Genomic DNA, 26,232 nt, shown 5'->3' on the forward strand with positions numbered 1-26,232 from the left:
ACTCACCATCAAATTGGTTTCACTTATCATCACCCATATGCACAGTTAGGAATAACATTGATCGGGTATCGGGCAGATGTGGGTGGGGGAGGGGATAGGTGTATACATACATAATGAGTGCAATGCGCACTGTCTCGGGGATGGACACCTTTGAAGCTCTGACTAGGGGGCCGGGGGCAAGGGCAATATACGTAACCTAAACTTTTATACCCCCACAATATGCTGAAATAAGAATAAAAAAAAAAAAAGAAAGAAATCCCTTCCCATTTCCCACATTCCCCTAGCAGTTAGCAACCAGTAATCTCTCTTTTCTACCTCTGAATTTGCCTATCCTGGAATTCCATGTAAATGGAATCATATAATCATGTGGCCTTTTATACTTGGCCTCTTTCACTTAACGTAGTATTTTCAAGGTTCATCCATGGTGTAGTATATCTCGATACTTCATTTCTTTTTATGGCTGAATAATGTTCCATTGCATGGTTATCACATTGTATTTGTTCATTCTTCAGTTGATAAATATTTGAGTTATTTCCACTTTTGGGCTATGATGGATAATGCTGCTGTGAACATTTGTGTACAATTTTTTTTTACCCTTTGAACAAATGCACAAACACTGTATAAATTATGTGGGAATTCCACAAATTTTGATATGCTTTGTTTTCATTTTCTTTAGTTCAAATATTTTCTAATTTCCCCTCTGATTGACAGTGTCACCAAAGATACGGAGCTTCCACCCTCCTTGAAATCTTTCTCATGACAACCTGGTGGGAGCCTATGGAAAAGAGTTGATGAGTGTGAACTCCTTTTGTGTCTAAGATCTTGAGCTATTTAATACTTTATTTATTTGCCTTGTGACTTTAGCTTTCTGATAAGCTTAAGAGAATTTACAGTTTTGTAGATTATCTAGGGGTTTTTTCCTTCATTGTTGGGGTGAAAGTGACATTCTCTTGCAGCTTTTGCACATCCTAAGCACAAGTGGAATTGAGTTGATCTTCTAGTATAGGAAACCAGAATAAAGGGTAGCCCATGTTTGTAGGTCTAGAGCAATGCTTTCAAGTAGAACCATCTGTGAGATGATAGAAGTGTTGTGTATCTACTCTGTTTAATAATTAGTCACTAACCACATGAATATGGACTTTTTTGTGTGAGTAGTAGGTGCTTCACTATAATCTAGGTAATATAATTAAGTTTTACCCTTAAAATACTTGTCTCAAAAACATTTATTTCTCTTAAGTCAATTAAGAAATGTTAACTTGTTCTGGAAAGAGAGGGCCTCATAATTTGTGAGAATTGTGTAAAGTAAGTTCCCTAAGCCCAATCCATTTTAAAAATTCTTTCAGAAAATACCTGTTTAGACCAGTCACCTAATTCACTTAATTTTCACTGGATTTGCCCATTACAGAGAAGGCAAGCTGTTTGTAAATTGCATTGGAGTGTAGTTTTTATGTCATGTCTAGGTTACCACTGTGATTTTACCTTTTATTCCAATTTAGATTTTGATTATGATTGCATTGAATTAACAGATCAAGTTGGGAAGGAAGGGTATCTTAGTAATATTGTCTTCCTATCATAAACATGGAATATCTATCCATTTATTTAGATCTTTGATTTCTTTCATCAGAGTTTGGTAGCTTTTCACATAGAGATTCTGTACATATTCTGTTAGATTTATACCTAAGTAATTCATTTTTGTGTGTACTATATGTTAAATGATATTATGTTTTTAATTTTAAATTTTAGTTGTTCATTGCTGGCATATAGCAACAAAATTGATTTTTTTCTGTATTAACCAGATATCCTGTAGTGTTGCCTGTAATGACTTTTGAGTTCCAATAGTTTTTTGTATGATTCTTTGGGACTTCTCTACGTAGACACTTATGTCATCTGTGGATAAAAAAGTCAGTTTTATTTTTTCCTTCCCAGTCTGTATATCTTTTCTTGTTTTGTGTCTTGTCTTGCTGCCTTTGCTAGGACTTCCAATACAATGTGGCTAGGAGTTGTGAGAGAGGACATCTTTGCCCTATCCTCATCTCAGGGGGAAAGCATAATTACAGTGTTTTTCTGGACTCTTTCACGTTGATCTAGATGTCTTTACTTACCTCATTAGCATGCTGTCTTGATTACTATGGCTTCATAGTATACTTTGAAATAGGGAAGTACGATAGATTTTCATATAGTAATCATGTGCCCTGTGACCTTAAACTTGCATGTTAAAATTTGCTTTTTGTTTTTGTTTTGTTTTTAGGTTTCTTAGGATTCTTTATATATAAGATCTATTATCTGCCAAAAAAGAGTTTTGCTGCTTCCTTTCCAATCTGTACACTTTTTTCCCTCTTGCCTGATTGCACTGATTAGAACCTCTAACACAGTGTTGAGTAGAAGTGATGAGAATGGGCATCCTTTCCTTGTTCTGATTTTAAGTGGAAAATATTTCAGGCTTTTACCATTATGTATGATGATGTTTTTTGGTAGATGTCTTTTATCACAGCTTAAGGAAGTTTTCGTCCATTTTCAGTTTGAGAGTTTTTATAATGAATGGGTGTTAGATTTTGTCAAATGCTTTTTCTGTGTCTGTTGAGGTGAGATCACATGGTTTTATCCTTTATTACATTAATTCAAGTTTTCTCAACCTCAGCACAGTTGCTGTTTGGGGCCAGGTAATTTGTTGTTGTGCGATGTCTTGCGTGTTCAGCAGCATCCCTTGTCTCTATACAGTAGTTGCCATTAGCACTCTCCCTATCCCTCAGTGAGACAACCAAAAATGTCACTACCCATTGCCAAATGTTCCCTTGGGGGTCAGAGTCAACTCTAGTAGGGAACCACTGCATTAATTTCAGATATTAGAACAACTTTTTATTCGTGAGATAAACCTCATTTGTTCATGATATATAATCTTTTTTACACATTGCTGCATTTGTATATTTTATTAAGGGTTTTTGCATCTATATTGATGAGGGATATTAGTCTGTAGTCTTCTTTACTTGTGATGTCTTTATCTGGGTTTGGAGTCAGGGTTATTATAGTGGGCTCCTAAAATTAGTTAGGGTAGTGTTTCCTCTTCTATTTTCCAAAAGGATTTTTGTAGGATTGGTATTGTTTCTTCCTTTACTGTTAGATAGTATTCACCATTGAAGCTATCTGGACCTAAGAAGATTTTTAATTACTAATTCAGTTTTAATGACATAGTGCTAGTCTCATTTTTTTTTTTTTTTTTTTTTTTTTTTTTGAGACAGAGTCTCACTCTGTTGCCCGGGCTAGAGTGAGTGCCGTGGCGTCAGCTTAGCTCACAGCAACCTCAAACTCCTGGGCTCCAGCAATCCTCCTGCCTCAGCCTCCCAAGTAGCTGGGATTACAGGCATGCGCCACCGTGCCCGGCTAATTTTTTTTTGTATATATATATTTTAGTTGTCCATATAATTTCTTTCTATTTTTAGTAGAGACGGGGTCTCACTCTTGCTCAGGCTGGTCTCGAACTCCTGACCTCGAGCGATCCACCCGCCTCGGGCTCCCAGAGTGCTAGGATTACAGGCGTGAGCCACCGCGCCCGGCCTCATTTTTTTATTTCTTCATGAGTAATTTGGTAATGTGTAGCTTTTTTGAAATTTTCCCATTTCATCTAAATGGTCTAATTTGTAAACTCATATTGTTCATAATATTCCTCTACAGTTCTTTTAATTTATATACAATCTGTAGCAATGTAACTTCTTTTATTTCTGGTATGATAATTTTATCTTCTCTCTTTTCTTGATCAGTCTAGCTGAAGTTTATCCAACTTTTGGTTTTAATGATTTTTTTTCTGTATTTTTAATTACATTGATTTCTTGATCTTTATTTCCTTTCTTTTACTTTGCATTTTGTTTCCAGCTTCTTGGGGTTGAAGCTTTAATTGTATTATCTATTTCTACTTTTCTAATATAACCATTTAAAACAATACTGTATTCACTGCTTTACCTATATTCTATTTTAATATGTGATGTTTTCATAGTCATGTAATCCAAGACTTTGGAATTCATGATTTCTTCTTCGACACATGGGTTCTTTAGAATTGCGTTGTTTAATTTCCAAATACTTGGGTGTTTCGTAGCATACTTTTTCTTGTTGATTTCAAATCCTCCTGTTGAAAAGCATACTTTGTATGATTTCAGTCTTTTTAGGGATATCAAGACTTGTTCTATGGTCTAGCAAATTATGGCCTATAGGACAGCCAACTTGCTTTATTTAATAAATAAAATTTTACTGGAATATAGCCATGGCCATTCATTTACATATTGTCTATGGTTTTTTGCACTGTAATGGCACAATTGAGTAGTTGAGATAAATATGGCCCCCAAGCCTAAATATTTATCATCTTGACTGTTCAGAAGAAGGTGTTGGACTATGATGTCTAGCATGTGATCTATCCTGGAGAGTGATCACATGTGCTTGAAAAGAATGTGTATTCTGTCTGGGATTGAATATTCTAAATTAATGGTCAGGTGAAGTTTGCTGATAATGTTCAAGTCTTTTATATACTTACTGTTTTTCTTTCAAGTTCTATCAATTACTAACAGGCAATTATTGAAATCTCCAACCATAATTAAATTATCTGGTTCTTTTTCAGTTCTCTTAGTTCCTGCTTCATGTATTTTAAGGATCTGTGTTAGGTCCCTGTACATTTAAAATTTTTATATTTTTCTGGTATATTGTTACAGTGAAATAGTTCTTTGTCTCTAGAAACATTCCTTGTCTTAAAATTTGTTTTTTCTTCTACTGATTTGCTACTCTGTATTAAATGATTCTTGTTTGCATGGCTTATCTTTTTCCATCCTTTAAAATCAAACTGTGTGTATCTCTGAATCTAAAAGTTTTATAGATTGCTTATGGCTAGATTTTGCTTTTTTATCTAGCCTGATCATGTCTGCCTTTTGACTGGTGTTTTTAATACATTCACATTTAAAGCAGTTTTTCATATGATTTGATTTGCATCTGCCACTTACTATCGTCTGTGTTAAAATATATTCATAAGTATAATATGCTATTTTAATTCCTCTGATCGTTTAGCTATTATTGCTGTTTATTTATAGTGCTTGATGTAGAGAATACATTATATATCTTTAATTTTTACAATCTACTTCAGGTTTATATTACACTAACATAATTCTGGTAAAACATAGCAGCTTTATTCCAACATAGCTTCATTTTTTTCTCCTCTCCTGTGCTATTATTGTCATATATATTTATGTATATTATTTGCCTACCAATACAGATAATTTTGTTTATATAATTTATACTTAATATAGAAATTAAGAGAAAAAAAAGATAGTCATCTATGTACTCCGTATTTACCATCTTCAGTGCTCATTATTCTTTCCTTTGGGTCTGAGTTTCCATGGGGTATCATTTCTTTTCAGCCTGAAGGAGTTCCTTTAGTATTTCTTCTAGGGAAAATCTGCTAGTAATGGAATCTCCCAATTTTGCCTTCATTTTCTCTCCTATTTCATTTTCTGAAACTACGATAAAATATACATAACATAACTTTATGGTTTAATTCCAGGGGTGGGGAACCTGTGGCCTTCTAGGTCCTTAAGTGCAGCATGCCTTTTGACTGAATTCAGATTTTACAGAACAAACCCTTTTATTTTTATGAATACATTTTTGTTCATCTTTTATATTTTTATTTTTAAAATGAACATATTTAAAATATTTAGTTCTAACTTACTCTGTCTGATGTGCCACTACTGCACCAGGCTGGTTGGTGAGAGTTTATGGAGGTGGAGTATGCCAGTCTGTTATCAGCTTTTGACAAAGGTGCACTGTTTCTGTTTGAAGTGGAATTTGTGAATAGTTGCACAGCTTGACAGTATTTTTTAATTCTGTCTGCTTAGTAGCCCATAATATCAAAGAAGACCAAGAGAACACTGAAGGAAGAAAACATATTTTTAAATGAGGATTGGGAATTGCAATATTATCTTGTTTCTGCTACAGATAAAGTGATTTGCTTGCTTTGTGATACTGCAATATCAACATTAAAGAAATTCAGTGCTCATCTGCATTATAGCACTCATAAAGACCACAGATATTTTAAATTGGAGGGAAAGGCACAAAAGGTTGGAATGCAGAAATTAAAACATGAAAATCAAAAGCAAAGACAATTCTTTCAAGCAACAATAAGACCTGGAAATAATGCCACTGAAGCAACTTATAAAGTAGTTTATATACTTGGGGGGGACAGGGAAGCCATTCAGTGATGTAGAAATTGTGAAAGAATGCATTGTCGAATACATTAAAGTGCATTAACATACTGCCTCTTTCAAGGAGAACCATAACTGATCGGCAGCAGGAATTACCCTTCAAATTAACAGAACAACTTCATGCAATATATACTTCAAAAGGCAAATATATATTATTCAGTCTCTTTGGATGAATCAGCAGGTTTTATGCTTCATTCAGGTCATAAGGGAAGATTTTCTTTGCTTTAAAGAGTTACTTGCTTTGGGCACTCTTGTGAACAGATATCTTCAACAACTTTTAAGATAAATGTCGTGAAGTTGGACTGAATTTGGTAAATTTAGTGAGTCTATGTACAGACAGTGCACCTTCCCTGACAGGAGAACATGAAGGGTTTATTGCACAGATAAAAAAAGTATTAACACATCCAAATGCTCTCATTTCTTTTCATTGTATCTTGCATCAGCAAATTCTCTATGCTAAAGCTACTATTTTAAGTAACACTTTGCAACAAGTTATAAGTATCGCTAACTATATTTGGGAGGACAATTTTTGTATACCCTGGCTCCTGCAAGCCATGTGCAGAATTCTCCAGGAACAGGTAGGTACACAGCTACCTGCCACAGGGATGAGGGGTGGGAAATGGGTAGGTGCTACTGTGCTAGGAGCTGAAATTGCCTGAAATTAACCTCAGTGTACTGCCTAAACCTTTCCTTGGAAGCTGCAAGCCTTCCATAGACTCCAAAGTTCCGAATTAGTTACCTCAGACAGATTCTGCCAGTGTGGTTGTTGTCTAGGTGGGAAGCAGATTTCTTGTGTTTCTTAGTCCAATATCTTCTCAGAATCCTTGTCTGCCTTCATTTTTGAAGGGTAGTTGTATAGGGCTGTTTTAAGAGTTTGATGTTAGGGTGGGAGCTTGTAACATGGGCTGAGAAAGAATTCTCAGTGCAAAGATTAGAATAGTTTTAAAGAAGGAAAGTTTATTTTACCTCCCAAAGGTGGGAAAGGCTGGGCACAAAGAGAAAGGAGAAGTGCTGGCATGGAGGATAAGGGGTTTGGGGTTTTTATGGGGACAAAGAGAAAGGAAAAAAAGTGATTACTGTCAGCTAATAGCAGAAAAGGACTATGCAATGGCTGGGTCTGTTTTTTCTTTTTTTTTTTTTTCCCCCTGTATGAGGCTGGCTTATCAAGAGTCCTTGGAATGTGGTCTGGGGAGAACTGAGAAAGCATCACAACTCCTTTTATCTACTGAGTTCTTTCAAATGCTGTGAAAACAAAACTCTTAGAGGGAACAAGTTAAGCCACACAGGTGGTTAATCTTAAGGACAAAGAGTTGAGCTGCCGGTGGTTAATCAAACAAGGGGCAGTTGTGTTGATACTTTCTTTTCTTTCAACACTTTGAGCGTGTTATTCTACTGCCTTCTGTCAATTTTTTTTTTCTGATGAGAACTCAGCTGTTAATCATATTGTTATTTCCCTGTGGGTATTTTTTTCTTTCTTTTTTCAGCTTTTTGTCTTAATCTGTCAGTTCTTTGACTACAGTTTTGTCTAGGTGTGGTTCTTTTTGTGTTAATTATACTTAATGGTTTGTTGGGTTTCATGAATCTGTAGATGAATGTTTATCATAAAATTTGGGAAGTTATAATTTTTTAAATATTTTTTCTATCTCTTTCTTTATAGCCTCTCCTTTTTGGCCTTCTATTTTATCTGTGTTTTTTGGATTGGATAATTTCTATTGGCCTGTCTTCGTGTTCTTTGTAAAATTTGCTGTTAAGCTTAGTAAATTTTTCATTTCATTTGTTATGCCTTTCAACTCTAAAATTTCTAGTTAATTCTTATTTCTTACATGTGTATGAGAATTTATATATTCTATTTCCTTACTGAAATTCCCTATTGTATCATTTTTCCTTTCATTTTATTAATGTAGTATCCTTTAATTCTTTGAACATATTTATAATAGCTACTTTGGAGCTTTTGTCTTCTAAGTCCTACATCAGTTAATTTCTATTGACTGCTTCCCCTCCCCCTACCTATGCCCCTCCAAATATGGGTTATGCCTTCCTGTTTCTTTGCATGTCTTGTAATTTTTGGTTATACTGGGCATTACAGATAATGTAGTAACTCTAGATTCTGTTTCATTTTTCAGAGATTTGTTGGTTTGTTTTACTAACTTTCCTGAACTAAAACTGCAGAATGTGTCCCTCCCTGTGGTGTGTACCCATTGACGTATCTGCTCAGTAATTTTAGTTCTTATATTTTAACTTGACTTACTACAGATCACCCCTGTGTCTGCATAGATTATGTATCAGCCAGAAATTTGGGCAGAGTTTGTATTCAAACACCTTGGGCCCTGAAGTGTCTCCCTTGGCCTTTTCTTTTAGCTAGTTCTCTCAAGTGTTCCCTGTGCATGTATGTAGTTTCTCAGCAGAGATGGGTAGAGAGCTTATCTCAGCCTTTTTATGGCTTTCTCGTTTTCAGGATCATCTCATTGATTTCTGTTTCCTCCAACTAGTCTCACAGCTTTAAACTGGCAAAGTTATGGTTTTCTCCCATTTTTTCCTAAGTTTGGTGCTTTTAGCTGGCAAAGCTGTTGTTTTTTATTTTCGCAACTCCTGGCCCCCATCAAGTCCTCCTCCTTGAGCAACAAAGCTGCTGGTTTTCTTGTCCAGCCTTAGACTGATTAAACCACCATTCTTGCCAACCAAGCTGAGTGGCAAAAGGGGCATGCTTTGGGAGCAGACTCAGCCAAGAAGACCACACTTCTTAATTTATTTGTCTGCATTTGATTGATTTCAAATGCCCTGAAATAGTTGTTTTAGACTGTTACATCCTGTTTTATCCCTGTTCCTTTCTCTCCCCTCTCCCTCCCTCACTGAAGAATCTCTGAATTCATACCCCTATAACCAGAAATGTCTCTTATGTCAGGCTTCTTTTAAATATTCCATCGGATAAAAGGTTCCATTTCACCTAGTTTTAGAAGAGAAAAAAGTGTTATTTTTTATTTAATAAATATACTTTTTATGGGCTACAGTTCAGAATTTAGACAATAAACTTATTGATAATATAGTAACAGTTTGATTTGGGAAAACACTGGCATAAATTCATTAACCTTGTTTTCAAGCTTCTTCATCTGATTAAAACTTATTTTTTTAGTCTTACCTTTCTTTCTCTTTTCTATGGGAGTGGCTATTTGTTGGTCTCAAGTCTAATTTCTCATATTCCACCTTAATATTTCCTGTACAATGTCTTGGGAATAATAAGAAGAGGTATATTATTTGACTGTCTTCTGGGTGCCATGCACAGAGCATGATGCTTTTTGTGCTGTTTAATTTAATCCTAATCTTTCTAAAGTAGGAGATATTTTACTGGTTAAGATACAGAGGTTCAGAAAGGTTAGGTAATTAGCCCTCCAGTTACACAGAGATAGGCTTTGAATGCAGGTATTTAAGAATTTCAAACCCATGTTCTTGCTACATCATTCCCATCAGCATTTCAATACCACTGTGTCAAAAACTAAATTCAAAAACCACCTATTCCGGCTGGACAGCTGTTGGCATTCCTCCTCCCCATTGATGGCTCATACCACAAGCTAGGAAACTAAGATTTCTCAATTTCTTTTTTCCATTATGCTCCAAATTTAGTAGCTCACCAAAAAAATGTTGATTTGGCCCTTGAACATAGCTTCTCCTTTCCATCTGCATTCCTACCATTTTAAATTTAGACCTCAACACTCACTCACTCTATTATACCAGCCTCTTAGCTTTTATGTTTTACTAGTGACATATTCTGTCTATTCTTTACATGCTTACCTTAGTTAACTTTTAAAATAGTATATCTGAATGTATTTCCTATTTCAAATCCTCTTTTACTAGACTCTTTCTCACCTGTAAATGAAGACCAGATCTTGAATATGACTTATAAAATGCCAACCTGTCTCTTGAGCATCATCTCCTAAAGTCTTTTTGGTTCTTTCTGAATAGTTCGAGTGCTGTTCTTTGGTTTTACAAATGATAATTCCTCTTTGTTTATTAATTCCCTTCTACCTATTTATAATCCTTCGGGGCCTGCCTCTTTGAAGCCTTGACTGTTCTCTTAGGTAGATTTTGTTACTCTCTTTTCTTGTTTTCATAGCACTTACTTTATAATATCCATTTCCATTATAGCACTTGGTGTATACTGTCATTCATCAATTTTAAGATATACACTTCCCCCCACATTTTGGCATCTCTGAAATTAGGATGTGTGTTATAAATGACAGTCATAGATTCTGTGAAATGTGGTATGCTGATTACTTTTTTATTTACTTGCTACTTTAGATAGTGAGCTTTTTGTGGGCTCACAATTTTTAAATTCCACACCCGTACTTGCATCTGTGTGTCTGCTGCTGGATCCACTGTGGGTAGCTGATTGGGTGACTCGCGGTTTTTTCTGCCTCATTGCTCTCAAGGTTCTGCTCAAATACGTCTACCTCAGTAAAGCTTCTTGTGATTTTTAACCCAGCCAGAAATGCCTTCCTGCCTTTAGCATTTTCAGGATCTCTGAGGACGTGTTGGCATTCAGTGTCTATGCTCACCATATGTTCTCTCTTATATTATGTTTTGACTGAAGTTCTTGCCTTTGTGTCTATCTTCCCAGTTGGGGCAGGACTGAATTATAATTTGTGTGTCTAACATAACTTAGCAAAGTTTTTTGTGTATTAGTAAATATTGAAGAATATGTTTTATTTACTTTTCTCACTTTCAGCCTATACAGTTGGATTTAGAGTCTGAGAAAATTTCAGGATATGAATAGTATTTAATGGTTGTAAAAATACATCTTGATTTTCTTATAATAGATTGTAGCAGTCTGAGTCCAGTTAGACCCAGAGAAACAATCACATTAGGTTATAAGAGAAGTTTTATAGAAAGAAGTGTTAACTATGATAAGAGTAACTAAGATAGAAGGAAATTCAATATATGGTATCCTAGCACTGAGGGAGAGTACCCAAGGAAAGATAAATTTGGAAGGTGTTTGGAACCTCCTTGGATAGGATATGGTTCAACCCATTGACAGCAGAGAAGGTTAGGGGTTTGGCCAGGCTGGAACTGGTTTGAGCAACTGAATAAGCAATAGACTGCCCACCAGAGTGTAGGCAGGTGGAGGTGATGGGAAGCTGGTGTTCTGTGGCATGCTGTGCAGTGGGAGTCTGAATATCAGTGAGGGCAAGAGGCTTTTTAGAAAATGGCAATACATAATTGGTTCTTTTTAAGATTTTTTTTGTTAACTGAAAACTACATAACAAAAGAGTCAGAGCTATTCTTAAAATGTCTAACTACTGCTCGATGTTATGAATACATATATTCAGTAGATCTGCATATCTGAATAACCACAGTACTTTTTCCTTTTTAATAAACTTGGCTTTTTGTAGCAGATGTTTACTATACATTTAACTGTTTAAATTCAGCAGGATCATTTATAAACATTTTCATTATATCATTTGCTTTTCTTGTTTGTTTTTTAGGTAAAATCTGTAAAAACTGGGTCAGTTTTTTGGACAATGTGCTGCTGCTTATCGTATTTCTATATGGTAAGATTTCATATTTGAAACTACATGAAGTCTTAACAGGTGTTTGGCAGTTAGAACGATTCCTTTCTCTCTCTTTTCTCATCCAGGGCTATTATAGTTTTCTATTTCTTTTCTCCTGAAGTCTTTAGGATTTTGATTTTGTTTCATGTGTTCCCTTTCATTAACCTACCATCCTTTTTCCCCTACCTACGCCCAGGTCCTATATAGACTTTTACTTTGTTGGGGAGGACTTGTACTTAACCCCTCAAATTTATAATGGTTGCAGCAAGTAAAACAAAACATTTTCTTTTCATATATATAAATTCTAAAATATTTTAACTTTTTAATGACATTTAGACTTAAATATTATTTTTCTGTTGTTCCTAGCTTTATTTTCAATTGCTCTGACAAGTAAATATTTTCTAAGTTAGACTGCAAACTAAAATGGAACAGGAAGTTTTGCCTGTTAAATATTGAGCATGAAACCGTGTTTAGATGAAATAAGCTTTTGTTTAACAAACTCAGATAATTTTAAATATTCTAAAAATTAGTTCTCATGTATTGGAATTAGTACCTGAATGATGGCAAAATACTCTGAGTTTTTAACAGTCATTATCTACTCTACTTAGTGACCTCAAGTTAGATCAGAGAAATAAGAGCACTTAGAACCCTTGGTGGAAAAGATAACCCAAGTAAAGATTAACTGAAAAGACAGAGGGAGTGGAAAAAGGTTGTAAAAAGAATGTTCTTCTGGCCCATTCTGTTCTCTTTGCATTCCTTAAAGTGAATGAAGGAAAATTCTTAAAATGATTTTATGTGGGCCAGAGAATAAATAAATAATGCTCTGTAATGAAAGATCATTCATAAGATCAGCAAGTATTTTTCAAAACATCAAATTGCTTCAAGTTTTTCTTTGTTCTGAAGTGGACAAAGTAGATGAGATAACATATTGATATTAAGCTCAATTTTCAAAATCCTAGTAATTCTCTAGTCATTACCTAAATAGTGGTCACATCCTCTAGGTTAACCTGTAAATACCTAACATAATTTTTACAACAGATTTTGTAAGATTGGAGTTCAATATTACATCTTTGTTTTTCTTTCACTTTTTTCCTCACCATAGCATATGTAGTAGTAGTTTGCTGAAAAATAATAATTTTAGCTAACTTTGTTTCTTTTTAAAGAAAGGTTACAGAATATGTGCATTCAAGTTATCCATGGCCCTTTTAAAATAAAGACTGGGGCTCATTCTGTGCAGTTGTACTGAGTAATATAATGGCAAACCTTTTCTCTTTCAAATTTAGGCTTAAATTTTGGAAGTAGCCAGAAGTCTTTCAGTTAGGACTAGTGCTTCATTAGAGTAACATTGTTTTTGGTGAAAAAATAACACGTGACTGAGGCAGCAAACTGGTGTTCTTTCATATGTTGAAAACTGATGACAGTTCCTTATAAAAAGGTTCTGAAATAATTTAGACTTAGACAAGGACAGCATTATTAGAATAGATATGTTAACTTATGGTCTCCTAAAGTGACTATTGATACAGATGATTCTTTCAAGCTTTTGATTATTAGAGTACATCCAAGAACTTTGATCTTGGCAAGAGCTTTTCGCCTATTATTCAATATACCAAAAAAATTCATAAATTCTGTTGATTGAGAATGAACATTTCTTTTCAGAATATTTATTAATTTAGACCAGAACATCTTGAATTATTCTGATATATATTATAGGCCTAACATTGAGATAGTCTTACTTTGTAATTAAGTTGTAGGGAAAAATTATACCCAACTAGCACTTTTAAATTTGAGAATTTCAAAACATATTCAGATCGTCTGAATATTTCTTTTAATTGAATTGTTGATGAATGCTAACAGTCATGGTTTTACTCCCAGTGAACTTTCTTGCAATGAATTTGTCATCGAAAATGGGTGAAATAAAAGCTGTTTTTTTCTTTTCAAAATTTACGATCTATATTCTAAAACTTCTTGTCTCCATGACAGCCTGTTGACTACTGCCAATTCACAAGTTATAATGCTCTCAGCTTTCCTATTAAATCTAGCTTAATTTGAACATTTCACCAGTAAATTTAGAAAAGCATATTGGATTTGTGGGATCATGTTATTTTAATTATCGATAAAAATGAGAAATAGGTTATTTATACATTAAAAAATCCATATTTAAGCATTTCTCAAACTTAAAAGTCCTGGTGTTTTATATTTCTTCATTATGTGTTTAGATTGTCATGATGAATAAAACTTACCTATTTTAAAAAGTAAAAATATAAATTATTTAACTTAGCATTTCTTTTCCCATAGGTCTCTGCTTGGGGTGGTTATGTGTTTATCATCAACCTTATACCACTGCATGTATTTGTGTTGTTACTGATGCAGAGATACAGCAAAAGAGTCTACATAGGTAAGAAATTTGACTTTTGAAATTTGTCAGCTAAAAGGTGTTTCATACACATTCTTTCCATTGAACAGACATTTCTGTTGGGTCAGTATTACCCAAGAAAAGGTAAAAAATAATTTCATATTCATTTTGCTTTTTATGTTAATCAAGGTCAGGCATTTTTATGTAAGTGCTTTGTCATCAGTTTTTCCTTGATAAGTTTTTGTTTTGTTTTTGTAGAAATTAGTTGGGGTTTAATATTTGTCAACCTTTTTTTTTTTTTTTTCCTCAATTTTGGGGAATGGAAATTTTTACCATGAAAATCATTTGTATTTTTCGTATCATATTTATTCAGATTCTGCTTACTTGCTGTGAGAGATTGACATCATCAGAGTAAATAGTTTAATAAACTTCTGAAAGCCCTTTTAAATATAGTGTACAAATAAACTAAGTCTCTGATGTCTCTAGAAAAATCATTATTTTCTCTATATATTTTAAAGCAAGTCTTTTTACCATGATGCTTAGTTATGGATGATGTCCCACCTTAGAGCTCATTTTTCACAATAGAGAAAAATTTCTATGGGTTGAATGAATCAGAAAGCAAGCGTGGTCTGAAACCAGTGTCTTAGTAAAAATAATACCATTCTACTATAATTATGTTGTTGGAAAACAGTAACACAAAGGTAAAACTTATTTAAGTAGGTTCATTTTTAAAAACATAGTAGCGTGGCAGTTCTACTCCTAGATATTTACCCAAGAGAAACAAAAATACATATTTACACAAAAACTTCTATACGAATATTCGTAGCAGCATTTGTTATTCGTAATAGCCAAAAAGTAAAAACAGCTCAAATGTCTGTCATCTGATGAATGCATAAATAAATTATGGTGTATTTGTACCATGGAATATTATTCAGCCACTAAAAGAAATGAAATGCTGATACATGCTACAACATGAACTTTTTTTTATTTAGTTTTTGAATAGTATATTCATATAGTTCAAAATTCAAAAAGTACAAAAGAATATGACTAATAAGTCTCCCTCTTACTCCTGGTCATTGATTTCCTTCCATGTAGACACCCAATTACAATGTGAACTTTGAAAACATTATGCTGAGTAAAAAAGCAAGACAGGTAGTAGAAGATTCTGTTTGTATGAAGTGTCTAGAATAGACAAATCCATAGGGACAGAAAGTAGATTGCCGAGGGTATGGGGAGGGGGAGAATGATAGAGAAGGAAGTGGAGGAGTGACTGCTAATGGATATGGGGTTTGTTTTTAGAATGAGAAAATGTTCTGGAATTAGACAGTGGTAATGGTCATACAACCATGTGAGTATATGATAGATCTTAAGGTGAATTTTTACACTACAGAATTATGTCTCAGTAAAATAAAAAAAAAAAAAAAAAAAATTCACAGTATGTTAATTTCATTTATAGCCATTTCAACATACTTTGTAACATGATTTGTAACAGTCACCACTGAAATAATATATATCAAGTTCTTATTACGCATCGCAAACTGTTCTAAATACCTTACATTTATTTAACTCATTTAATCGTTAGAATCGCACTGTGAGGATCAGTACTGTTGCTATCCTCATTTTATAGATGAGGAAATGAGAGGAGACATAATTTTCTCAAAATCATGTAGCTAGTAATGGGGCTGAGGCCTGAACTAAGATATTTTGGCTTTAAAGCCCATGATGCTAAAATCCACTATAACTGTGCGTCCCTTATGTATAACCATACTGTTGCAATATATCAACCTATGATATTTTTCTACCCTGAAAGCACTGTAAACAGTAATTGGGATCCGTAAAGGAGAATGATAGATTAAACTATAATCTTGAGATTTTTGTTTTGGAAAAATATAAGGAAATTTTTTAAAACTAAATGGCTATAAGAAGGAACTAAGAGGTTTTTTGTTGTTGTTTAATTTAAAAAATCTGAGGTTCTGGAAATTTAATGGTCAGGGGAATAGAGTAGGTAGATGATTGAGAAATACGCTTTTATGAAATGCCCATGAATCAAGAAAACCAAGGAGAGGTCAGAAGTAGTCAGATAAATACATTGTTAAAGAGGTCAAATGGAAGTACTTTCTACATAAAAGTCAAAAACACAAGCATGTCCCACTCTCCTTGAACATTAGGCACCAAGATCTAAAAGAATGGGAATTTGAGAAAGGACTTGTGTTTATTGATTTTTCTGATCACTCTAGAAAAGCATGCAATTAGTACTACTTTGGTTGGCTCTTGAGAATATTTCTTCTTTTCAGAGGAATGAAAAATAAAATGATTTAGGGATGTATGTGTGTATAAAGTTTGATTAGTAAATGTTTCAGGTAATCCTCATAGTGTTCAATTCTCCACTTTACCCCCCTGGTTTCTCTTACTTTACCCATGTAATTATGTAGGAGTATTTTTGATGATTTCTATTCTGCTTTCATAGAGTTTATTTTTAAGTGTATGGAAAGTGGTAGTAGAGAGCAAGTGTTTCTCTTCTTTCCTCTAAATTTTATCAGGATTTAAGTTTGGTGTCTCCTAACTTAATGGTCCTAAAAAGTGTGGAGGCTCTATAAGGTATTTGTATACACAGGTTGTCCTTTGATTTTCGCACATGATGTCTTTTGTATAGTTCTCCCTCCCTTCAAACAAATATTTGGATAAACAGGATTGATAAATGGCAAACTCAGTCATATTAACTAAACGTTTGTTCTAAGTATCAAATTCAGTGAATTTAAAATTAATTATTTGAACTAATAATGAAAAAAAATTGTTCCCCTTTTGAGTGAATGTTTTGCAAGTGCTCTTACAATCAGTTGTTAACACAGCCACAGAAAACTGTCAAAGTTTGTTCACATGTGGAAAAGGAGGCACATGGAAGGTTGATGTGAATGTATAGTGGTAGGAGAAAGCGGCAATGGGAGTTGGGAAAGGTGTAAAAAGAGCCAAGATGAGAGGCCTTCTCTACTTCATAAAATTTTGGGAGGAAAAATTAAAATTTTTTATGAAGACATATATTGTACTTGTTGAATTTCACTACATTGGGAAGTGGGTACAAATAGGATTCTGCTGTTTTTGTGAGAACACTCAAACCTTATTTTGCACTGTAGAAAGACTGGTTTGCAAGTATCACATAACACTGGGATGTGAAGTGATTTTAACCTTTCTAATTTGATAGAAGTTTATCCTACTTTGTCTTTATGTCATAAGGAAATTATTAAAGATAAGAAGATAGGTTTAGGGATGTTCACTGTGAAGTAAGTTGTAATTGTGAAAATGTGGAACTAACTTAAATGTCTAGTAGGAAGATGACTGCTTAAATTAGTGTTGCCTTATGGAGTATTATGCAGCCTTTAAATTTAATCTTTTTGAGTATTTGATGATATAGGAGAATGTTAATGTAAAGCAGACTAAGGATTACCGATGAATTTTTTTCTTCATACTTACGTCTGCTTTCCAAATTTCTTAAAATGAGTACATATTAAATTCATAATAAATGAGACTTGGTTTTTAGTTTATAGAAATGCGAATTTTACCTCTCAGAGTTCATAAGGGCTGCATTAACTAAATTAGATTAATAATTTAAGCAGGGGGAGAAATTAGTTTCTAGTATTGATTAATGCTTTTGAAACATCACTGAAACACCTTATGTATGGTATTGTCTGTTTTCTGCAGTGAGTTCATTTGAATGAGAAGAGTAACAGAATCATTTTTCATATTATAACTAAAATGTATTTTTTGGTGATATTTGCTGGGAAGCATCATTGAAAGAGAAATTTTATAGATATACCATATACTTTAGCTTTGTACAAGTTATTACAGGATTATATATCTTGTGAATAATGAAAAGATAATCCTGCTATGGAATAAATTAAAAGTAAAGCCATATTCATTAAGAGTCATGTTTATAGTTGGCAACAGTAAACAGAACATATTTAATGCTAGACTAACAAAAATCAAACTTACATGCATGTAAAAATGTATTGCGTCTAAAAATTCTAAGATACAAGAGCAGGAGGCTCTAGGATTTATTTTGTCTAATTCTATCATACTGTTTTTGAGGAAATTAAAGCAAATCTGTTCATCAGATATTATTAAGGGCCTAATAGAATTAAGTTTTGTGCTAGCCATTATGATACAAAGATATAATCAATTTTACAGCATGCGATCAAAGTGGAAACAGGAGTTTGTGGAAGTCAGTTTGGACTTTGAATTTGGGGGAGGTCTTATTAGCTTACCGGCTAACATGTCCTTTTGAAAGTTTTGAAGAGATATGTCTTGGTCTTGAAGGGAGAAAATAGTATAGCAACAAAGTTACAAAGTATTTGTAGTGATATAACCATAAATAAGAGGTGCCACATCTTTGATGGCAAGAGTACATCCTCCAGAGCCAATTTACCAGGATTCAATTCCTGGTCACTTAACTACTGTAACTTTAGACAAGTTACTTAATGTCTTTATGCTTTAATGTCCTCATGGCTCAAATAAAGATAATAGTTCCTACCTTACAGATTGTTAAGGATAAATGAGTTAATATATGAAAGGTGCTTATAACAGGCTAACACAAAAAAAAAAACACTGTTTAAGTGTTTGTTTCTATTAATGTTTAAGTTAAGAAGGAATAACCAGAAGAGAAGGAATTGAAGAGGCTGTGAGAGGTGATTCCTGCATAAAGACTAGGGATAAAACCCCAATGTGAATCTAAGGATTGTTTCTTTTTTTTTTTTTTTTTTTTTAAGTGAAAATAAACTTTCACCACAACTATTTTTGATTGTGAGACACATAATGGGGAAATAACATGTACATTATAAAGTACAGAATAGCAACTAAAACACAACTGGTCATAGAGTAGTATTCTTATTTTTGTTTATAATTTTTAAATTTAAGACAATAAATGTATATAATTGAAAAAGTCAAATATTACTGCAAGGTTTATAGCAAAACCATCAGTTCCCTCCCCTACATTTTTCTTAACTGGCTTGCTCCCTAAATTCTCAACCCCAGAGTCAACCACTTTCAGTTCTTTGTTATTTCTTGTTTTTATCACTGACATACTATAAACTCTTTATTTCTTGATTTTTTTTCAATTTTAGATATCATCTATTAATCTCCTGTTATCCTTACTCTTTTAGCTACCATCCATCAATTTCTTCTTACACAAATACATACATAATACACTTTCCTACCTCTATGCTCCTCAGTGTATTTATATTAGTTTTTGAATATATGTATTTTAGCAGTTTTTAGAAAAACAAAAACTGGTATCTATTTAACAAAGAAAGAATGCTACCAAATCTTATTTTTAAAATATATGGAATTACATTTTTTTTGTTTTGGCAGTGTCCTTTGAAAAACATTAATTTTCTGAGCTTAAGATCAGAAATAGCTCCCATATGTTCACATGAAATATAACAGGTAAAGCTATATATTATTAATATCATTGGCTCTTTACTATGTGTACAAATACTTATTTTATTAATATGGCTCATTCCAGGGCCTTGTGAAGTCTATTTTGGGAAGAGGGGTGGGAGCATTGTGAAATAACAAAGACTAGCAGCAGCATACTGACGAAGCAACGTGGGTTAATTGATGAAATAGAAGAGAAGCAACATTGCTGATCTTGCACATAACTTGTACTGCTTTAGAGGATAATTTAACCTAAGAAATTAGTTACCTGCATTTTAAAGTAAATAAATGAGAGCTTAAGTATTGAAAAAATCACACTTAAAGGCTGGGTGCAATGGCTCACACCTGTAATCCTAGCACTCTGGAAGGCCGAGGCAGGAGGATTGCTTGAGCTTAGGAGTTCAAGACCAGCCTGAGCAAGAGTGAGATCCCTGTCTCTCCTGGGGAAAAAAAAAATTGAAAAAATTAGCCTGATGTGGCACGCGCCTGTGATCCCAGCTACTTGGGAGGCTGAGGCAAGAGGATTGCTTGAGCCCAAGAGTTTACAGTTGCAGTGAGCTATGACGGCACCACTGCACTCTAGCCTGGGCAACAGAGTGAGACTCTGTCTCAAATAAAAAATAAATAAATAAAAAATCACATTTAAACATAGAACTGAATTTTTCTCAAATGAGAGCTGTAAATCAGCTAAGAATTCACAAAGCAACATAAAAGAGATGTTTCCTTATTACAGAAATGTATTTTTTTAAATTGCTGTTAATACTTTATGGGATAGAAAATGTTAAATATCAGAACAATATCTTTTCTTTTTTGTGGTGATATGCAATTGTAGGTTAATAGGGCACCTTTAAAACTTATTATTAACTTTTTGTTATTCTGAAATAAATTAAAATATAGTAAACAGCCCATATATAGGGTCAAAAGAGATAGTTACCAAATATCCATGTATCAAAATATTTGTGTTTGGCAGATGACACACTATAGTATGAGTTCCTTAAATCAATTTTATCTTATATAACAAACATTACATATATAATGTATATTATATATAGCTTATATAACAAACATTTCTCTCTGTGGTCCTAGGCTTTGTAAAAATTATTCTGAAACTCATATTCTTGATTATTTTGCATTGTATCTGATAGAGTTAAATTTAACTGCCACAAAATATTTGGGATAACATCCCAATTATAATGGGACTCAGTATATAATTAAATAGTTTTGATGGTTTTGATTTAAAATATTGAAAGCAATAAAAGGCTGTACAGTTTTATATTTGTGGCAGGTAAAGTTTTAACCAAGACAAGAGATTAGTTTTATAGCCTTTAGATAAGACATTATTTGCGAGGATTTAATATGTCTATATTACAGTAAAATATGATTTTCCCATGTTACCTAAAATGTTCAGTTCAGTTTATCAGTAATGCCCTATCTTGAGTTGTTTTGCCTGCCTTGTACCTTCTAGGTGTGTGAGCCAAGAGCAGACAGACAAACAAGGAACTACTATAACTGTCCCTCCCCCTATTTTTGTCCTAGGATTCCATTTAAAATTAGAAGTTGCAGTGTTGGTTACATAAGGTGAATTTTCCAGATGAGTGTTGTAATAGGCATTGAAGCTAGTTATTGGGAGAAAAGGATGGGATTTTCCTTAGAGCGACTTATATGGATCCCCTTTACAGCTTTGCCAGTGGGGATTTTAGAGGTTATTTGGCAGGGGCCTTACCTCAAGTGTGCACATGAAGGGACATGCTGTTGCTTCTGCCACCTACACTGTTAATATGACTCGTTATTTATTTCACAACAGATTAATCTTCCAGTATCTTCTTGTATTAATACTCAGGATATTTAGAGCAAGGGTCTTACCTATGATTTATTGTTGATCAAAAAAGCTTTTTCAGTGAATAGAAACAAAGAATCTTCATGTTCTACAAGCTAAACAGATGTAAGAAATCATTTGGTGCTCTTACCTGGAGGAATAGACCTGAGTGAGAGTCTTGAGAGCCTTGAAGAATCTGTGCTTCTCATCGAGAACTGTGTCTGTTTCATAGTCCAGAAGAATTAACTTCTGTGTAGAAGTTAACAGATTCTTAGTGTTATTAGTTAAATGAATTTACTTGCAAGGGTAGTTGACATGAAGAAAAGGAAGAAGGATCTAAAGGTTTTAATGGTAACATGATTTGTGATTCCCTGTGGTTTAAATCCTTTTTATTTTGTGTTTATTATATTTTACTGTCTTAGTTTGCATTCACCTAGTGCGACCTAAGTGGCCTTTATTCAGTGAATTTGCTAACAATGGTATGAAGCTGCAGTGGTATTGCTGCCCCCTTTTAATTCACTAGGAGATTATTAACCAGTTTCATTTTACAGTTTGAATTGTCAAAAATAAATCTTGGCTGGGTGTAATGGCTTACACCTATAATCCTAGCACTTTGGGAGGCTGAGGTGGGAGGATCGCTTGAGGCTAGGAGTTTGAGACCAGCCTGAACAAGAGCAAAACCCCTAGTCTACAAAAAAGAGAAAAATTGGCCAGCCATGGTGGTCTGTGCCTGTAGTTCCAACTACTCGGGGCTGAGGCAGGAGGATCACTTGAGCCCAAGAGTTTGAGGTTGCAGTGAGCTATGATGATGCCCCTGTGCTCTAGCCTGGGCAACAGAGCAAGACCCTGTCTCAAAATGATAAATAAATCTCTTAGGTAGACCCTTTCATATTCCCCATCTTATTCTCTCAGTATGTTAGCATTTTCTGGGAACGTGGCCCTATGCTGGACACTTTCTAGGTATTATAAATGTAAGTTTGTAATTGAATTCAATGTGCTGATATTTATCTGTTACTGCTTCTTGATACAGTCACTACTTAGCTCTAGAAGTTACTAAGGAGCATTATCCAGTGCTTTTATGTAAAAATCATATATATTTCATGAGTTCTTCAGTCTTCAAACACACATGTGCACACGTGCACACAGTATATTGAACTTAAACCCAGTTGTATTTTGTCTAGGTTTCTTTTTCCTGGTATACTATCCTTGATTTCATTTTAGTTATCAGTACAAGGTATATTTGCTGTTTTAAAATGTTGTGATTTTCTTTATTCAAGTGTTTTGAATAAGTCATATCTTGCTACTTTTACAAATCTGGAGCTTATAAAATTTTATCAGTTTCACTGATTCATTCTCTACATAGTTTACAATGAGCAATGTCCTTGGAAAAGAAAAGTTATTCTTCTTATTCTTATGCCTGTTAATATAATCATGCATTTCTGTCTGCTGGTCAAGAGAAACCAGTGTTTGGGTTTTTTTATTGTTGTTTTAATCTTTAATCCATGTAAGTTTCTTACTATTCTTTACCCTGCATATTTTACTAGGGTTCACAGTAATCCAAAGCGATCATGAAGTAGTAAAAGTATCTTTATTAATCAAAGGCTTTGACATTCTTACAAGCCTTTAATCATATTTTTTAATAAAGCAGAATTGGTTGGAATTTAAAGTATTTCCCTATTGTGTTTCTTTTGGTTAATAATATGTTGGTTGAGAGAGAAGTTGGATAGCAAAGGAGTGTTTTGTTAGCCATCTCCATTAAATGTCAACCTGGAAATAAATTCAGAAATGTTAATGTGATTTAATGGTGGGTTAAAGTTAATGGAAATATAATATTTGCATAGCCTTTTCTAAATTTATTTACATGAAAGGAAGTATGATAGTAGCTTGAAAACGTAAAGAGTACTGTCAACATAAGTTGTAATGCCTTGTTAAAGACAAGGTACTTATGGCTTGAGGAACAGCAGGAGCTTCTTTAATTTCAAAAATTTCAGTGGAACTTGGATCACACTTCTCAGTGCCTTTTATTCTACAGAACAACTCATTTGAGCCCATTAAGTCAAGAGCAATGGTATATTTCTTTGTATCAATCTTGTCCCACCCCATATCTTTGGATATGAATAAAGTACGTCAAGAATGAAAACATACTTAGATTATTGTCCCACATCAAAGAGATTTTCTTTGATTAAAAATAAACAGGATAATATTCACGTGTGTGAATATATGTATGTGTGTATATATGTGTATGGATATATCTTTCTAATTTTTTTTTTTTTTTTTTTTTTTGGAATTTTTCTAACCATTGGAATTATGATCTGCAGTAGTAAGTGCCAGTAATTGTGCATCCACTGGATGGCAGTGTGGTAACATTTCATGATGTAGTAAGTGATTTACAATGTTACTGGTGTTGTGCATTTCCTTAGGGCTCACCACTTTGATGGAATGCTTTATTCTTCTGATTTAATGGGTAAGAAAAGTAGGTTAATATGGATGGATAGAAAGTTGTAATAGATGGGGATAGTAGTTTAGTCCAGGTTCCTAGACAGTACATAGGAAGGAGAATTGGTAGAGGGCGAGTGCTATGAGTTTGTGTTGTTGAGGTCTTTTAGAGATGAGTACAGACATTGTTAACTACTTTTCCAATGCCCGGGTTAAGAAGAGAAGAGATCCTCCCTTCCTTTAAGTTTTTATAAAACCCTCCCCCCATGTCGCATGTACTTGCTTCACTGTTCTATAGTAATTTGTATATATCTCTGATATGATTGACTTATCTAACTCTTAGAGGATAGAATTGATCTGAATAAGATTTTCTTTTTAGAATGTCTTGACTGTAATAGATATACAGTTAATATTTGAATAAATAAAGATAATTTTGAAATACACTATTAGATACTAAAGTAAAAAGTCTAGAAGAAAGCATATGTTTTCAATTTGCATGAAGATTGTGTTTATTTTTAAGAATTGAGTTATTTCATTTCTTTCTACTCAAGTATATTTAATTTCTTATTTTCTATGTTTTAAAATGTAGATTTGTAAATGGGATTTAAATTGAGGGTGTAGCAGTGTATGCGTAATTTTACAAATTTAAGAAGAGCAGTATTTAGCAAGGTGAGTCTGATATTTGGCATTTTATATTATCTGGAAAGCAATCCTCAACTTTATTTAATGGACATACAGGTTGGGTATCCCTAATCTGAAAATCCAAAATTCTTTGAGCGCTGACATGATACTGAAAGTACTCATAGAAGTACTTATTGAAGCATTTTGGATTTCAGATTTCCAGATTAGGGATGCTCAATTGGTAAGTAAGAATAATATGAAAATCCAAAACACTTCTGGTCCTAAGCATTTCAGATAAAGGATACTCAAACTGTACTTAGTCTAGATATTAAAGAGTGTTATGAGATACAACACATATCTCCATATGTAAACATTTCAGGATCGATGATCCAAAAAAATGTTTAAAAAATAGGAACAACTTAGATCTAGTTCTCATAAAAGAAAATGCTTTTGTTTGTATTATTGCAGATATCATGTTTTTCAGATTCGTTTCATTGGTGGATGTAAGTAGGTATAAATGAGGCTAACTAGGATATAGAAAGTTTCAAAGGCAAAAAAAATTAGGTCATTAAATATGAAATGTCCAATTTTGAATCAAAAATGTAGCTTATTACATCTCAAACAAGAAGCAATACAGTTAATCGTATGTGCCTAAACTATCAACACAGTTTTGCCATCTTAACAGTAGTTTGTTTATGCCAGCAGTGAAGAAGCCTGGAGAGTGAGTGGCAAAAGCATTTTCCAGAGTTTGTTGAGAATTGAGTATTTTCCCTGGGAAGAAGTGGTAGTCAGTTCGTGCTAGGTCTGGTTAATATGGTGGATGACAGAGTTTCCAAGTCTAGCTGCTGTAGTTTGAGCAGCGTTGTCTGTGTGACATGTGGTGGAGCATTGTCTTACAAAAGTATTGGCCTATCTCTGTTGACCAATCTCGGCTGCTTAATCACAAGCGTCCTCATCATTTCGTTCAATTGGTTGCAGTAGATATCCACTGGAATCGATTGACCAGGTTTCCTGAAGCTGTAATGGATAATACCAGCGCTGAACCACCAAACAGACACCAGCTTTTTTTTGATGAATATTTGGTTTTGGACTGTGTTTCTGCGCTTCTTATTTATACAACCACTGTGCTAAATGCTTGCGATCGTCTAAAAGAATCTGTTTTTCATCACACATAATAATACAGTATAGAAATGGTTCATCTTTATGTCATGACAGCAAAGAAAGGCAAGCTTCAAGACGATTTCTCCTCTGATGCTCGTTTAATTCGTGTGGTACCCATCTATCCAGCTGCTTTACCTTGCTGATTTGTTTTAAACAGTCCAATATTGTTGGAATAGTAATGTCAGACCTTGCTGCTAATTCATAGGTTGACATGGATTCACTTCCACTACAGCTTTCAGCTCATCATTATCCACTTGGTCTCAGGTTGCCCACGTGGCTCATTTTCAAGATTAAAATCACCAGAATGGAACTTCTCAAACCATCAATGATATTTCAAGCTGAGTGTGCTGCATTGGTTCCACAACAGAACTCATATTTGAAAATAACACAAATTTTTGGCTTATCCATGTTTTCATAAAAATTGCCCTAAAAAAATTGGGAAGATAATCACAAGCCAAAACCTGCATTTGAAAGACTGAGAGTGTACCTTCACAATAAAAATAAAACAAGAAGTGTCAAAGTGAAATGTCAGAGATACCAACTGTCAAACTTAGTACTTAGGGAAATCGGACATTTCATGCTTAATAACCTAATATTATTGAGAATTGTCTATTTCTATTAGTTCAGCTTTATTTGACATTA

The 26,232-nt window shown here is 33.8% G+C and overlaps 1 protein-coding gene across 2 annotated transcripts in view; it reads left to right on the forward strand.

The window, feature by feature from the left end:
- STT3B (STT3 oligosaccharyltransferase complex catalytic subunit B) overlaps positions 1 to 26,232 on the forward strand; it is a 106,376-nt gene that overhangs the window by 55,469 nt on the left and 24,675 nt on the right. For both annotated transcript variants that reach the window (XM_069475471.1, XM_069475472.1), the window contains 2 exons: positions 11,711 to 11,776; positions 14,072 to 14,171. In XM_069475471.1, the coding sequence (XP_069331572.1) occupies positions 11,711 to 11,776; positions 14,072 to 14,171 (166 nt within the window). The remainder of the gene's footprint in view (positions 1 to 11,710; positions 11,777 to 14,071; positions 14,172 to 26,232) is intronic.

This window comes from Eulemur rufifrons, chromosome 7 (assembly GCF_041146395.1).
Source record: "Eulemur rufifrons isolate Redbay chromosome 7, OSU_ERuf_1, whole genome shotgun sequence".
NCBI lineage: Eukaryota > Metazoa > Chordata > Mammalia > Primates > Lemuridae > Eulemur > Eulemur rufifrons.